This window comes from Pararge aegeria, chromosome 2 (assembly GCF_905163445.1).
Source record: "Pararge aegeria chromosome 2, ilParAegt1.1, whole genome shotgun sequence".
NCBI classification, from domain to species: Eukaryota; Metazoa; Arthropoda; class Insecta; order Lepidoptera; family Nymphalidae; genus Pararge; species Pararge aegeria.
The window spans coordinates 16,330,393-16,346,597 of record NC_053181.1 but is presented as its reverse complement, the minus strand read 5'-3'; the positions used below and the strand labels follow the sequence as shown (position 1 = coordinate 16,346,597).

The window sequence follows — 16,205 nt, the reverse complement described above, 5'->3', positions numbered from 1 at the left end:
ATTCGGTGGACTATGTTGTCAAAAGTTATTATTTTCTTTATTCGATCAATTTAAATAAATCATACTTATGGCTATTATGATATATCATAACAAATGGTTAGTTAGAAATTTTGAAAAAATTGTGATTAATGGAAGGGTGTGTGCTACCACCTTATCATTTTTTTTTGTTTCATGGCAACCGTGAGAAAGGTCTTTGGGCAATCGATTATACTCAGATATAGCCTATTCAGTGCTCCCGGTGCTAAGATTTTCCCGGTGCGTAGTAGGTATAACCACTGTATTAATCCTCCGTACAATGTCACAACAAATTACACTGTGATAGTCACAAATATAACGGATCCGAAATCTGGCAAACTGTATCGTTATTATTTCCAAACCAGAATAATAATTAATAATTTACTTGCCCTTTGTTATGATGCTACCCTCAGCTCCCGTTCTCTTTTAACCACCGGTGTACCAACACCTTTAAAACCAAGTTAGCCAACCTCACTAAACCAAAACAATTATAGGCTCGCTATTGTTTGTATGCTCTTTGAACACGAGACATATGTTATATTGTAGTCTGTGTTGACTTTAATCTGTGGTGCTAACTGCTAATTATAAAAAATGGCTGAAATGTTGTCCAACTGTCAAAATCAGTGAAATTCGTGTGAAATTTCTTTTATTTTCTCAATGACCTATAATTCGTGAGTTGTGGATATTTGTAATAAACAAGTAATGTTTCGATGTTTATATCGATGAATAACATTAAATTTTCACTATGAACGGGTTAAGTTTTAGTGAACTCTGTTGCCTGTTTTGTTGTCCGCCATGCCCAGGGAAAATCGCGGCTAAGCTTGCATTCCTACCCCCTGAACCCACGTATACATTCACACCCGATGAGACTGGATCTAAATTCTCATTGACCCTTACTGAACGAGCGGAATGGCAATATTCAGAACGCGAAAAAGAAAGCATCGAAGGGTTCTATTCCCGAACGTCGAGAGGCAACAGAATAGCTTGCCTCTTTGTTCGTTGCAGCCCGAACGCCCGGTTCACGATATTGTTCTCTCACGGAAACGCTGTAGATCTGGGACAAATGAGTAGTTTTTACTTAGGTTTAGGTACTAGGATAAATTGTAATATATTCAGCTATGACTATTCTGGCTATGGTGCAAGTGGTGGAAAGCCTTCAGAGAAGAATCTATACGCAGATATTGATGCTGCATGGCAAGCTCTACGAACACGATTTGGTATTAGCCCTGAAAACATTATACTGTATGGACAAAGCATTGGTACAGTGCCTACAGTGGACTTAGCTGCACGGTATGAAGTTGGTGCTGTGGTGCTGCATTCACCTCTCATGTCTGGCATGCGTGTTGCCTTCCCTAACACTAAGAGGACATGGTTCTTTGATGCCTTTCCCAGGTGAGTCACATTTTGTAAATGAATTATAACAAACATATAATGATGAATCATCATAAGTTATTCAGTTATTCTTTTGTACCAACAGTGATCAAGAGCCAAGTACACAGTAAATAAAGGGCTGTAGGTATTAAATGAAGAGTAACAGAATACAAACATAATCTTATTTATTTATACAGATATTTTTTTAATTTATACACAAAGAGAGCAACATAAAAAGGCTTGTAATTATTGTATTATCAGATATTGAATTTGGTCTAACTTTATCAACATTATGGAAATCATGACATCAGCAGACATCAATTAGTATCCTAGGTTACAGAGTATTGTTAAAATTAAATTTAGAAAAAATATTACATATGAAAATGTAGTAATTGCTGACTCAAATATTTTTTATGCCTTGCTAAAAGGACAACCTTTAATTCTTTGAAAAATATTTTGTATGCTTTATGAAACATTCATTTTCGGGCGCCTCATAAAGAAAAGAAGAAGACTAAAATACAGTTAATGCTTTTCTTTACCAAGTTGACCACAGGCACTTTTTTTTCAAAAGTATTTCAAAAGTAAAAAATCTTATAACTGTTCATGTAAATTAAAGACATCTTTTTCATGTGCAGCATAAATAATATGAATAATAAATTTACCTTTTTCTATTTACATAATGGTTAAAACTACCTAAGTCACATATTTGGGTTTGTATACTACAATAATGCAACTTGAAACCAGTAGCCCGAAATTGATATGAATTACAAAATGGTTATCCTATAATGGTGCCAATTCTGTTGTTATATAAATATAAATTTCACAGCTGAACTAATTTAAAGGAGTGCTATTTGTTCCCACAAACAACAGTGAAAGGGATAGAGGTAGTTAGACCTGTAAATTAAGTTTAGTTTAGATAATTGTGTACATGACAAAATTAGCACCATTGTAGTTGTAAGATCAGAATCTAAAAGCTTTTAATCAAACTCTTAGAGTGGATATTTGAAGCTATTTAGGGTGAGGGAGATTCAAGGATAGGGTGAGTACAAAAATACTGGCGGGTTGAAATGCATCCGCCGAAGCGGGCCCCACTACAAGATAGATAGATCTTCTTCTTCTTCTTCTTCTGGGCAGTTTCCGCACGTAAGCGCTTCGCTTGTTGTACGTGTAGATAGATCTGTATTTCAGAATAAACATTTTGATTTGTGTCAACAACCCAATTCTAGAGTTTAGGTTTATCAATAAACATATCATAAACAACAAAGACATTCAATTATCATTACGATGAGGATTAATTTAGATTTTATCTTCATAATACTCTAGATTTTGATGTATTAGAGCAAACCTACCTACTTGATTGCATTGGAACTGATTTTTAGATATAATATAAAAATTTTACCTGTAAATAAAATTTGTATTATGTTTCCTAGACGTCCGAAGTCCATTTATGAGAGTACATCGTCTTCTTACCCTCGTTTTTTTCGCTAGTTTGCGCTACTTCCGTCACGTGTCATGGCCATCAGCGCCACCCACGCCCTAATCTGGAACTAACTTAACAGCACAGAGCAAGCCGCCATACTTTTGTCATTGTTCGGCTCATAATGATAATGATGAGGGTACACCAGGAAGAAATTATTTGGACTTCGGACGTCTAGGAAACATAATACAAATTTTATTTACAGGTAAAATTTTTATATTATGTGTTCCGTTTGACGTCCGAAGTCCATTTATGAGAGATCCGTTTGTTATCTCCTGGTGGCTTGCTGAGTAAAATGCAACAATGTGATCAATAATTGTATTGTATAATCATCAAAAAAAAAAAAAAAATGCAATAATTTGTATGCAATAATTGCCAATTAATTAACTTTGCTAAATCAGTTACAAGTTTTCTGCTTATAAACTCCCAAAGCTACTAGTCACAGCAAATAATTCAGAAAGTGACTTCTCTGATTCTATATCTTTGTTATGATGCATAACTCTCACTTCTCTGAGATAATACTTTCTAAAGGTATCTTCATGGCGCCAATTGGCCTTAGCTAAAATATCATTAACAGGATACTTTTCTAAACAGTTGAGAGATGCAACTGCCGACCTACAACTACCAGGTGTAGCCTCTATTCCAGCTTCGGATAAAATTCGTCTTATCCATCCACCTATAACGACCGTACTAGCTGGTTTACGTGGGTCCTTTGTGGTTATAAACAAATTTGTCAAAGAGCCTCTTACGTTCCTAGACAAATCTATCAAAGTCCGTAACCAAAATAAGGGGCATATATTTCTATCTGGTGAAGCGAGTAACGTCCAACTTGATTGTTGATATGACGCTGAATCAGTCTTCGAGCCAAATACAGGATGCAAGGTTATAGACTTTCCATCGTCCTCTAACCGCTTAGAGTCACAATGTAAGAGACCCGAAGCTAACAACAAAATAGTGGCTGTACGCGTAGACACATCATACAAGCTTTTTAAATTAGGATTTTTATTTTTTAAAAACTGAATTACTACTCTTGCGTCCCATATTGGCAACTTTGGTGGGATTGGCCTGGCTAGTGATACAGCTTTTAAAATATGCTTAACCAAATGGTTAGAAGAAATCTTAATATCTGATATTGTTTCACAAATTGATGCTATAACTGATTTATGAACCAGAATAGTTCGGTATGCTAACTGGTCCTTAAGAAAAAGCTTTGCTAAATATCGGGCTACATCTGCAGGTACCGGACGATTAGAGTTTAAGTGATTTTGATTACACCAATTTACCCATTTATTCCATATGGGAGTATATGTTTTGAGTGTAGATGCTCTCCAACACGTTGACAAAAGTTGTATTTCCTCCGTTGACCAGTTGTGTGTTAGCGAGTCCCAGCCGAAATGAGCCAGGCTTCCAGCTGTAGGTTGTGTACTTTGGCAGGATGGCGTCCTGTCCTTGTGTCCACCAATGACGTTTCCAGGTTTCTGATTTTCATAGGACGCGCTAGGGCGCGGGTCTTCAGATCTGGACGCCAAAAGGGTTTTTCCCACCTCGGTGCTATTATTATAAACTTTCCTTGCGCTGAGTTGAGGTGGTGTAACACACGTGGGAGCAGCGCCGGTGGTGGAAAAACCCATGCTAGGTCGTAAGTCCAGCATCTGCTGAACGCGTTCCGATAGCAAGCGCTCGAGTCTGACAAGTCTAGAGTAACATAGTTGGACACCACGTGAGCCTCTTGTGAGGCAAACAGGTCTACGTCTGGAATTCCCCACTGGGCGAATATTTTGTTGGTCGCCTCGCTCAGCAGATGCCATTCGGAGCCGTCTCGGTTTCGAGAGAGATGATCGGCTTCCGTGTTGTACAGCCCTGGAAGATGGTGAGGGACTAGTACCACATTCAAGCTGTCCGTCAATGCCAGTAGCTGTTTTGTTAATTTCAGAAGAGTCTGTGACTTCGTTCCCCCTTCGTTTTTTATGTACGATACTACTGTTTTGTTGTCGCTTTGTAAAATTACCGTTGAGTTCCTGAGACCTTTTTCTTCCCTTGATATTGCGGCTATTACTGCATACATTTCTTTTAGGTTGCAGTGCCACTTTCGTTGATTTGGTTTCCAAAGGCCTTTTAGTTTTTTGTCGTTCACTATGGCCCCCCATTGAACATCCGATGCGTCTGTGACCAGGTAATTGACTGGGGACCACCTGGAGTGAAGAAAGGACTTTTGGTTCACATTTTGTAACCACCATTTTAGCTCGCTTCGTACCTTGTTCGTGAACATTATCGGACGGGAATTTTTCTGAAGACTCTTGCTGTGGCGCTGCAACGTACGGCAATGCAATCTTCCCCGGAGGGTGATGAAGGTCGCAAAGTTGAGAAACCCTAAGAGGCGTTGCGCCTGCTTGAGGGTCCAACTGCCGGTTGCTAAGCGAGACAATAGGCACTGACGGATTCTGGAAACTTTGTCTGGGGGCAAGCTCTTGGTATTGGCCTGTGTGTCCCAAAAAATTCCCAGGAATTCCATTCGTCTTGTTGGGGTTAGTACGGATTTTTCCATATTGATATTCCAACCAAGGGAGGTAAGGAATTCTATTGCTAACTGGACCTGCGATTTTAAAGTATTTTTGTCCTGATGCACTATCAAGTAATCGTCCAGATATAGGATCAGGCGCAGGCCCTTGCTGCGTAACACTTCGGCCGTCCAGTTCGTGACTGATGCAAACATCTTTGGTGCTGCGGCCAAACCAAAAGGGAGGCATGTCATTTGGAGCAACTGACCTCCGTAACTTATGCGTAAAAAGCAGCGATGTTTTTGAGAAATTCTCAGATGATAATACGCTTGACTTAAGTCGAGTTTGACCATCCAGTCCCCTGCTTGTAGGAATTTGGGTATTTGATGATGATGAAAAAGGTGGAAACTTTTCGGTTGCATAAATCGATTTAGCGCCTTTAGATTGAATATAACCCGATTCTTTCCCCTGCTTTTTGTAACAATGAAAAGTGGGGATATGAAGGATGGGGTTAAAGGGGCAGGTTCGAGAATATGACTCTGAATCATGGCTTGAATTTCTACAGACATCACCGAAGAGAGAGGTGTTCGAAATTTTTCCATGACGCTCGACGTCGGGAAAATAAGAGGTGGTGTCTGTGTGAAAGGAATGCGGGCGGCAGAAATTAATTTGAGAATCACTTTGGGTGGATTTAACCGGGCCCACACTTCCCGATAAAACATCAGACAACCCCCCTGAAATTTCGAGTCATTTACGTCTACCTTTGTTAGATTCATCTCTGCGCCCCCCTCTTTTCCTTCGATCGTCGAAATTTTTCTTCTTATTTTTTCCCTGTTTAGGTTTATTTTGTTGAGACCGAAATGGCTTTTCACGGGACGTAGAAGCGATTGGTGACTTTGGACGCACAGGGGATTTGGAACGTCCAGCAAATTTAGTGCCAGGCGCCGAATCTTTCTCAAGTTTATCAATACCGCCTATCTTCTGAATGTAAGCAGACAAACTCTGAGGGCTGAACATATATTCAGATGAGGGTGGTATTTTTCCAATATCTTCGCGAAAATATTTCCCTTTTAAGCTTTTAAGCAGCTCTTTCCGCCGTAGTTCTAATACCTCTGCACGTTTCCCGCAAATCATTTGTAATATGTCATGAGAAATAGATTTGTAATTAGAATCACTGCCAAATAATTCCTTTAACTTATCGTAAATAGTAGATGATGTAAGTTGAGCATCCGGTTTTGCCGACCAGTCAATTAAATTACGTAATGCTACATTTACAAACTCATTTTGGGCTAAAAACGCGTTTGACAACGCCGCAAAACTACGCTCCATCTGATACCATCTAAGTGGTGCAAAAGGATCCTCTAAATGCCGTAGTTCCTCGTTTACCTTCAGCTCTGTGAACGCTGGAAAAGCTGCATATTTCTTCTGCACCTCAGTGTACCGTACGGAGTTCCAAACTACCGAGTCAAATCTTTGCATAGAAGTTAACCTTGCGACGCGGTCAGGGTTCGCTTTAGGTATAGACGGTTCCTTAATTGACACGTTAAGTTCTGCAATGTCATTTAAATCTACTGACGGACGCAAAAACGGGTCATCTATTGGCTTTATTGGTCCTGATGCAGGCACCACCGGCGAGCCAGAATTTGGTTGCATTACAGCGTAATTCGCGCAAAACATATTATTAATGTGACTCACCAGCTGATGCGATAATACTTCAAACCTTTGATCAATATCTCGCAATGTCTCATGAGAGCGATTCCTGCGCCGTCTTTTCGACGGCGGTTCATCTTCACTAGCACTCGAACTCGAAGATGACTTCGACGTTCTAGACGACACGTGCGATTTATCACTTTTTTGTAACCGAGTTGAATCACGATCACTAAAATCATCCGCGTGGTTACCCTCTGACGCGGTTATTTCACTATTGTCCATCTTCAAATAACGAACATGAACAACCTCACGTAACGGAAAAAAAAAAAAAAACTAAATAAATTAAATAATTAAATTAAAAATTTCAGTAACTTTCTACTTTTATCTCGAAAGTTAACTACTAAACTTCAATGAAATGGGGTCGGTATACTAAGTTTTCCAATTATAAAATCTAGCGATACACGCGCGGTATGGAAAAACGACGCAACAATGACAAAAGTATGGCGGCTTGCTCTGTGCTGTTAAGTTAGTTCCAGATTAGGGCGTGGGTGGCGCTGATGGCCATGACACGTGACGGAAGTAGCGCAAACTAGCGAAAAAACGAGGGTAAGAAGACGATGTACTCTCATAAATGGACTTCGGACGTCAAACGGAACACATAATATAACTGTACTCTTGACATATTTAAAAACTCCTTTCCTATACTTAACTAGGTTTTGACCATAGCTTTATCCATGTGGTTGTTTTTCACACAAATAATGCAGTTTAAGTGTTCCTTAAACTTATAAAGATACAAATTTGTATTACTTTTATGAGCTTACTATGGACCTCATAAAAAGTTTCTGTGCGGGCATTGAGAAGATATATTCTCAGCGTTTTTGCTACATGATCAAATCAGGAATGAGAACAGGTGTATGTTGGGGTGCTCAATTGAAGACCCTGCACTGGTCAGTGCTGTGTAGTTTGACCACTAGCAAGGTGAACCAACAAAATCAATTGAATCACCAGAAGTTGCTGGAAAAACTCCCCGCCAAAGACCTATATTCAGCAGTCGACATAACTTGATTATGGCAGAAAACTCCCTGGTATGAAAAGATGCTACTAGTCACAGCAAATAATTCAGAAAGTGACTTCTCTGATTCTATATCTTTGTTATGATGCATAACTCTCACTTCTCTGAGATAATACTTTCTAAAGGTATCTTCATGGCGCCAATTGGCCTTAGCTAAAATATCATTAACAGGATACTTTTCTAAACAGTTGAGAGATGCAACTGCCGACCTACAACTACCAGGTGTAGCCTCTATTCCAGCTTCGGATAAAATTCGTCTTATCCATCCACCTATAACGACCGTACTAGCTGGTTTACGTGGGTCCTTTGTGGTTATAAACAAATTTGTCAAAGAGCCTCTTACGTTCCTAGACAAATCTATCAAAGTCCGTAACCAAAATAAGGGGCATATATTTCTATCTGGTGAAGCGAGTAACGTCCAACTTGATTGTTGATATGACGCTGAATCAGTCTTCGAGCCAAATACAGGATGCAAGGTTATAGACTTTCCATCGTCCTCTAACCGCTTAGAGTCACAATGTAAGAGACCCGAAGCTAACAACAAAATAGTGGCTGTACGCGTAGACACATCATACAAGCTTTTTAAATTAGGATTTTTATTTTTTAAAAACTGAATTACTACTCTTGCGTCCCATATTGGCAACTTTGGTGGGATTGGCCTGGCTAGTGATACAGCTTTTAAAATATGCTTAACCAAATGGTTAGAAGAAATCTTAATATCTGATATTGTTTCACAAATTGATGCTATAACTGATTTATGAACCAGAATAGTTCGGTATGCTAACTGGTCCTTAAGAAAAAGCTTTGCTAAATATCGGGCTACATCTGCAGGTACCGGACGATTAGAGTTTAAGTGATTTTGATTACACCAATTTACCCATTTATTCCATATGGGAGTATATGTTTTGAGTGTAGATGCTCTCCAACACGTTGACAAAAGTTGTATTTCCTCCGTTGACCAGTTGTGTGTTAGCGAGTCCCAGCCGAAATGAGCCAGGCTTCCAGCTGTAGGTTGTGTACTTTGGCAGGATGGCGTCCTGTCCTTGTGTCCACCAATGACGTTTCCAGGTTTCTGATTTTCATAGGACGCGCTAGGGCGCGGGTCTTCAGATCTGGACGCCAAAAGGGTTTTTCCCACCTCGGTGCTATTATTATAAACTTTCCTTGCGCTGAGTTGAGGTGGTGTAACACACGTGGGAGCAGCGCCGGTGGTGGAAAAACCCATGCTAGGTCGTAAGTCCAGCATCTGCTGAACGCGTTCCGATAGCAAGCGCTCGAGTCTGACAAGTCTAGAGTAACATAGTTGGACACCACGTGAGCCTCTTGTGAGGCAAACAGGTCTACGTCTGGAATTCCCCACTGGGCGAATATTTTGTTGGTCGCCTCGCTCAGCAGATGCCATTCGGAGCCGTCTCGGTTTCGAGAGAGATGATCGGCTTCCGTGTTGTACAGCCCTGGAAGATGGTGAGGGACTAGTACCACATTCAAGCTGTCCGTCAATGCCAGTAGCTGTTTTGTTAATTTCAGAAGAGTCTGTGACTTCGTTCCCCCTTCGTTTTTTATGTACGATACTACTGTTTTGTTGTCGCTTTGTAAAATTACCGTTGAGTTCCTGAGACCTTTTTCTTCCCTTGATATTGCGGCTATTACTGCATACATTTCTTTTAGGTTGCAGTGCCACTTTCGTTGATTTGGTTTCCAAAGGCCTTTTAGTTTTTTGTCGTTCACTATGGCCCCCCATTGAACATCCGATGCGTCTGTGACCAGGTAATTGACTGGGGACCACCTGGAGTGAAGAAAGGACTTTTGGTTCACATTTTGTAACCACCATTTTAGCTCGCTTCGTACCTTGTTCGTGAACATTATCGGACGGGAATTTTTCTGAAGACTCTTGCTGTGGCGCTGCAACGTACGGCAATGCAATCTTCCCCGGAGGGTGATGAAGGTCGCAAAGTTGAGAAACCCTAAGAGGCGTTGCGCCTGCTTGAGGGTCCAACTGCCGGTTGCTAAGCGAGACAATAGGCACTGACGGATTCTGGAAACTTTGTCTGGGGGCAAGCTCTTGGTATTGGCCTGTGTGTCCCAAAAAATTCCCAGGAATTCCATTCGTCTTGTTGGGGTTAGTACGGATTTTTCCATATTGATATTCCAACCAAGGGAGGTAAGGAATTCTATTGCTAACTGGACCTGCGATTTTAAAGTATTTTTGTCCTGATGCACTATCAAGTAATCGTCCAGATATAGGATCAGGCGCAGGCCCTTGCTGCGTAACACTTCGGCCGTCCAGTTCGTGACTGATGCAAACATCTTTGGTGCTGCGGCCAAACCAAAAGGGAGGCATGTCATTTGGAGCAACTGACCTCCGTAACTTATGCGTAAAAAGCAGCGATGTTTTTGAGAAATTCTCAGATGATAATACGCTTGACTTAAGTCGAGTTTGACCATCCAGTCCCCTGCTTGTAGGAATTTGGGTATTTGATGATGATGAAAAAGGTGGAAACTTTTCGGTTGCATAAATCGATTTAGCGCCTTTAGATTGAATATAACCCGATTCTTTCCCCTGCTTTTTGTAACAATGAAAAGTGGGGATATGAAGGATGGGGTTAAAGGGGCAGGTTCGAGAATATGACTCTGAATCATGGCTTGAATTTCTACAGACATCACCGAAGAGAGAGGTGTTCGAAATTTTTCCATGACGCTCGACGTCGGGAAAATAAGAGGTGGTGTCTGTGTGAAAGGAATGCGGGCGGCAGAAATTAATTTGAGAATCACTTTGGGTGGATTTAACCGGGCCCACACTTCCCGATAAAACATCAGACAACCCCCCTGAAATTTCGAGTCATTTACGTCTACCTTTGTTAGATTCATCTCTGCGCCCCCCTCTTTTCCTTCGATCGTCGAAATTTTTCTTCTTATTTTTTCCCTGTTTAGGTTTATTTTGTTGAGACCGAAATGGCTTTTCACGGGACGTAGAAGCGATTGGTGACTTTGGACGCACAGGGGATTTGGAACGTCCAGCAAATTTAGTGCCAGGCGCCGAATCTTTCTCAAGTTTATCAATACCGCCTATCTTCTGAATGTAAGCAGACAAACTCTGAGGGCTGAACATATATTCAGATGAGGGTGGTATTTTTCCAATATCTTCGCGAAAATATTTCCCTTTTAAGCTTTTAAGCAGCTCTTTCCGCCGTAGTTCTAATACCTCTGCACGTTTCCCGCAAATCATTTGTAATATGTCATGAGAAATAGATTTGTAATTAGAATCACTGCCAAATAATTCCTTTAACTTATCGTAAATAGTAGATGATGTAAGTTGAGCATCCGGTTTTGCCGACCAGTCAATTAAATTACGTAATGCTACATTTACAAACTCATTTTGGGCTAAAAACGCGTTTGACAACGCCGCAAAACTACGCTCCATCTGATACCATCTAAGTGGTGCAAAAGGATCCTCTAAATGCCGTAGTTCCTCGTTTACCTTCAGCTCTGTGAACGCTGGAAAAGCTGCATATTTCTTCTGCACCTCAGTGTACCGTACGGAGTTCCAAACTACCGAGTCAAATCTTTGCATAGAAGTTAACCTTGCGACGCGGTCAGGGTTCGCTTTAGGTATAGACGGTTCCTTAATTGACACGTTAAGTTCTGCAATGTCATTTAAATCTACTGACGGACGCAAAAACGGGTCATCTATTGGCTTTATTGGTCCTGATGCAGGCACCACCGGCGAGCCAGAATTTGGTTGCATTACAGCGTAATTCGCGCAAAACATATTATTAATGTGACTCACCAGCTGATGCGATAATACTTCAAACCTTTGATCAATATCTCGCAATGTCTCATGAGAGCGATTCCTGCGCCGTCTTTTCGACGGCGGTTCATCTTCACTAGCACTCGAACTCGAAGATGACTTCGACGTTCTAGACGACACGTGCGATTTATCACTTTTTTGTAACCGAGTTGAATCACGATCACTAAAATCATCCGCGTGGTTACCCTCTGACGCGGTTATTTCACTATTGTCCATCTTCAAATAACGAACATGAACAACCTCACGTAACGGAAAAAAAAAAAAAAACTAAATAAATTAAATAATTAAATTAAAAATTTCAGTAACTTTCTACTTTTATCTCGAAAGTTAACTACTAAACTTCAATGAAATGGGGTCGGTATACTAAGTTTTCCAATTATAAAATCTAGCGATACACGCGCGGTATGGAAAAACGACGCAACAATGACAAAAGTATGGCGGCTTGCTCTGTGCTGTTAAGTTAGTTCCAGATTAGGGCGTGGGTGGCGCTGATGGCCATGACACGTGACGGAAGTAGCGCAAACTAGCGAAAAAACGAGGGTAAGAAGACGATGTACTCTCATAAATGGACTTCGGACGTCAAACGGAACACATAATATAACTGTACTCTTGACATATTTAAAAACTCCTTTCCTATACTTAACTAGGTTTTGACCATAGCTTTATCCATGTGGTTGTTTTTCACACAAATAATGCAGTTTAAGTGTTCCTTAAACTTATAAAGATACAAATTTGTATTACTTTTATGAGCTTACTATGGACCTCATAAAAAGTTTCTGTGCGGGCATTGAGAAGATATATTCTCAGCGTTTTTGCTACATGATCAAATCAGGAATGAGAACAGGTGTATGTTGGGGTGCTCAATTGAAGACCCTGCACTGGTCAGTGCTGTGTAGTTTGACCACTAGCAAGGTGAACCAACAAAATCAATTGAATCACCAGAAGTTGCTGGAAAAACTCCCCGCCAAAGACCTATATTCAGCAGTCGACATAACTTGATTATGGCAGAAAACTCCCTGGTATGAAAAGATGGAGCAGTGTTGGATTATGTGCTCCATTATCTGATCTTCCTAGCCACAGCCACATGTACCAGATGGTTTCCAACCCCACTTATGCAAAAAATATTTGCAGCGTCCATGCTCATGTCCATATAAAATTTCAAGGTTAAACATTACTTCCACTAAGTGGTCCAGATTATGAATATAATATTATATAAAATAGGTATAATTGTTTATCTAGACAAAACAATACTTATTACTTAAGTTCATCTTTAATTAACCTTATTAATAGTTGAATGACGTTCAGGGTTAATATTGATAATAATATTTTATTGATATCTCTTGTTAGGATTTTATGACACTAGTTCAATAAAGAAATTTTAATAAATTTCACCACATCTGAGTTAATCAAATCTATGGGATTGTTTAGGCAAAAACCTATAAATAGAGGATATATATTAAAGACACTCCCCAAAAACAAAACTTCCTGCTTTGTATGATTAAATTGTTTTTTTTTTCTTTTATGTTACTTAAACACTTCAAATACAAGATACTAAACACAAATGTTTTATACTTTACATTACAGCACTAGTTTTTAGGATATCTCGATTAAGTTAAGATTGTACTTCACTGTAAGTATGTTTGTTGACAAAGGATTCATAATTATACAATGTAATGCATTTATTTTCTTTAACAGTAACATAAAGCTTTTATAATAAAGAATATTTTATAAAAAAATGCCCTGTCTTGTACTTATCTTGAGTAAATAATTCTACCTTATTTATTTCATTTTACAAATATTACATTTAAATTTATCAAATTATTCTCAATAATTTCATAAGTTTGTTTATAAATGTACGAATTATGTATGCATTGATCATTTAGCTCTGGGCTTTTATATCGTTTCACGCGCACAATGTATTATAATGTACTACTAGCGGACCCGCGCGACTTCGTCCACGAATCAGTCGACTTAAAAAAATTGTTGTATGTCCAATATAAATGATTCCGAGATTCCAATATAAATGAATCCTAGCTAGATCGATGTATCGCCCCCGAAACCACCACTATACAAAATTTTATGAAAATCCGTTGGAGCCGATTCCGAGATTCCAATTATATTATATTCATGTTATACAGAGGTGATATTTTGAATGATAGAACTGTTTATGAAAATTTCAAAGGTGATAGCACGACACCCTGATGTACCCCGGATGTAACATCATACCTAGGCATAAAATATTTTATCTTAGTATGTTAACAAAGTACAACAGACTACCGTATGTGCTGCTGAATGTTATCAGTAACTCTAGCTAGTTACCGATAAAATTCGCTAACATAAGGTAGCACAATGTAACTGTACTACGAATGGCAGTGTTATTCTTTATTCCCTAGGATGCCAGTATATATCACATTTATAATAGTAAAAAGTATGGATTTTAAAAATTTAAATTTGTATCTTATCTACTACTACTAGGCTTCTTAGCTCTGAAGTTAGAGATGTAAAAAGAGTGAACACGAATTTCTATTTGCCCATGCAAAATACAAGGATTTTTGTGGAAAATTGTGCATTGCCTACATACTCAACTGAAACTTTAGTGCTATAGTGAGAAATTGACTGTGCATCTTTTGTGCTGTTTCAATCAGACAGATCAGTAGGCTTTCCTCAATCTTATATTCAATATGATGGGAATGTTGGGCCTTGAATACAATTATCAAAAATAGTCCCAATGACCCCGTTATCTATCCTCGTTAACGGGGTTTTAATATCAGGACACCTACCTACATAATTTAACTTTTGGATTTTGCAGTCTAAGATGATAGAAACATGTTTATTCTCTTGCAGCATTGATAAAATTCCCAAAGTCACCTCACCAGTTCTTGTTATCCATGGAACTGAAGACGAAGTGATAGACTTTTCCCACGGGCTTGCCATTTATGAGCGTTGCCCACGCGCTGTGGAACCATTATGGGTTGAGGTAAATATATTTAATTGTTGTTAATTTATTTTCAATCGAAACCGCAATAAAGCTTTCTCTCTGAGGATGATATGGAACAACTTCATTTATTTCTTATCATATATTATTATCTATAATAAAATGGTATTAAAAGAGGTAAATAACATTATGTTCACCCTCCAGTCTAGTGAATTGCATAATAATGTTAATGGCACGATAGTGTTATATATACCTAAGAAAAAGAAACTATCACAGTACTAAATACACCAGGTCTTTTCATAAACAGCACTTGCATGACTTTATTTTTTAATGTATTAAACATTATCAATAAAAAAAATCTGATAGTTCTATTTGCTTCAGTAAAACGCATTTTTGAAACACATTTTTTGAATTTATTTTTGTAAACCTATCATTTTAGGGAGCAGGACATAATGATGTGGAGCTTTTTAATCAATATTTAGAAAGACTGAAACGTTTCGTTTCAGTAGAATTGCTCAACTGACAAAGACTGCCGGCCACGGGCCAGACGACTCAAGGTGATAAATAATGTTATTTTAGAATATATTTTAAAATTTTAACGTAATGATCATATCGACGTAAACTTTTAAAGAGTGACACCAGAACTCTATGGGCTTCTAGGAGAAGAACAAAATCCCGCGTCGACACTGAGCTCCGGAACCTCGAGTTCGGCGACCGAGAGACTCCTCTAGCTAGCGGGGGCCGGACCCAGCCGGGCCGGCCCCGAAAAAAATAATGCCAACCTCGAAGGCTCCGCCGCCCAGCTCGACAAAGACGCGAGCGGAGCCAACGACGGCGTCGGTTCCGGAGACTCCCGGAGCCCTCGTCCCGTCGCGCACAACATCAGCATCAACGTGACGGACGCCGACTCGCCGGTCGGGGTCCGACGCCGCATCCACCTGCGCTCGCTCAGCGACGTGACGCCTGCCGCCCGCTCGCCCGCTGCACGTGCTCGGTCGCATTCAGAGCGCCCGCGCGCCTCTGCCGCGCCCTCGCCTGCAGTCTCGCCCGCGCCCTCGCCTCGCCGCCCGCCCGCCGGCCTCGCGCCAGCGCCGCTGCCTCGCGCCGTGCGCAGTGAGCGCTCGTCGCCCGACGCGTCGGTGCACGCGCTCGCAGATGAGGCGCGCGGCCGTCCCGACTTGGACCCGTGGCGCAAAATGAGTGAGATGGACTTGGGGCGCGCCGGCCGGCAGGCCGCGCGTGCGTCGCTTGACCCGTGGGTGCGCAAGCCGGCGAGGCGCGCGGCGTCGCGCGACTCGGTCGGCGCAGCGGAGGGCGTCGCGCGGCCGCGGCGCGGACGGCTGGAGCGCGCGGCAGGGCCCGTGTGCGACGCGTGCGGC

General features: G+C 40.6%; 1 protein-coding gene across 1 annotated transcript; it reads left to right on the top strand.

Annotated features, from left to right (window-relative positions):
* The first annotated feature begins 610 nt into the window (after positions 1–610).
* On the top strand, positions 611–15,682 carry LOC120628682 (alpha/beta hydrolase domain-containing protein 17B). Its single transcript, XM_039897241.1, has 4 exons — positions 611–1,407; positions 14,736–14,868; positions 15,266–15,383; positions 15,487–15,682. The coding sequence occupies exons 1-3, from the start codon at positions 761–763 to the stop codon at positions 15,347–15,349; spliced, it is 864 nt and encodes a 287-aa protein (XP_039753175.1). The 5' UTR covers positions 611–760; the 3' UTR covers positions 15,350–15,383; positions 15,487–15,682.
* The last annotated feature ends 523 nt before the right edge of the window (positions 15,683–16,205 follow it).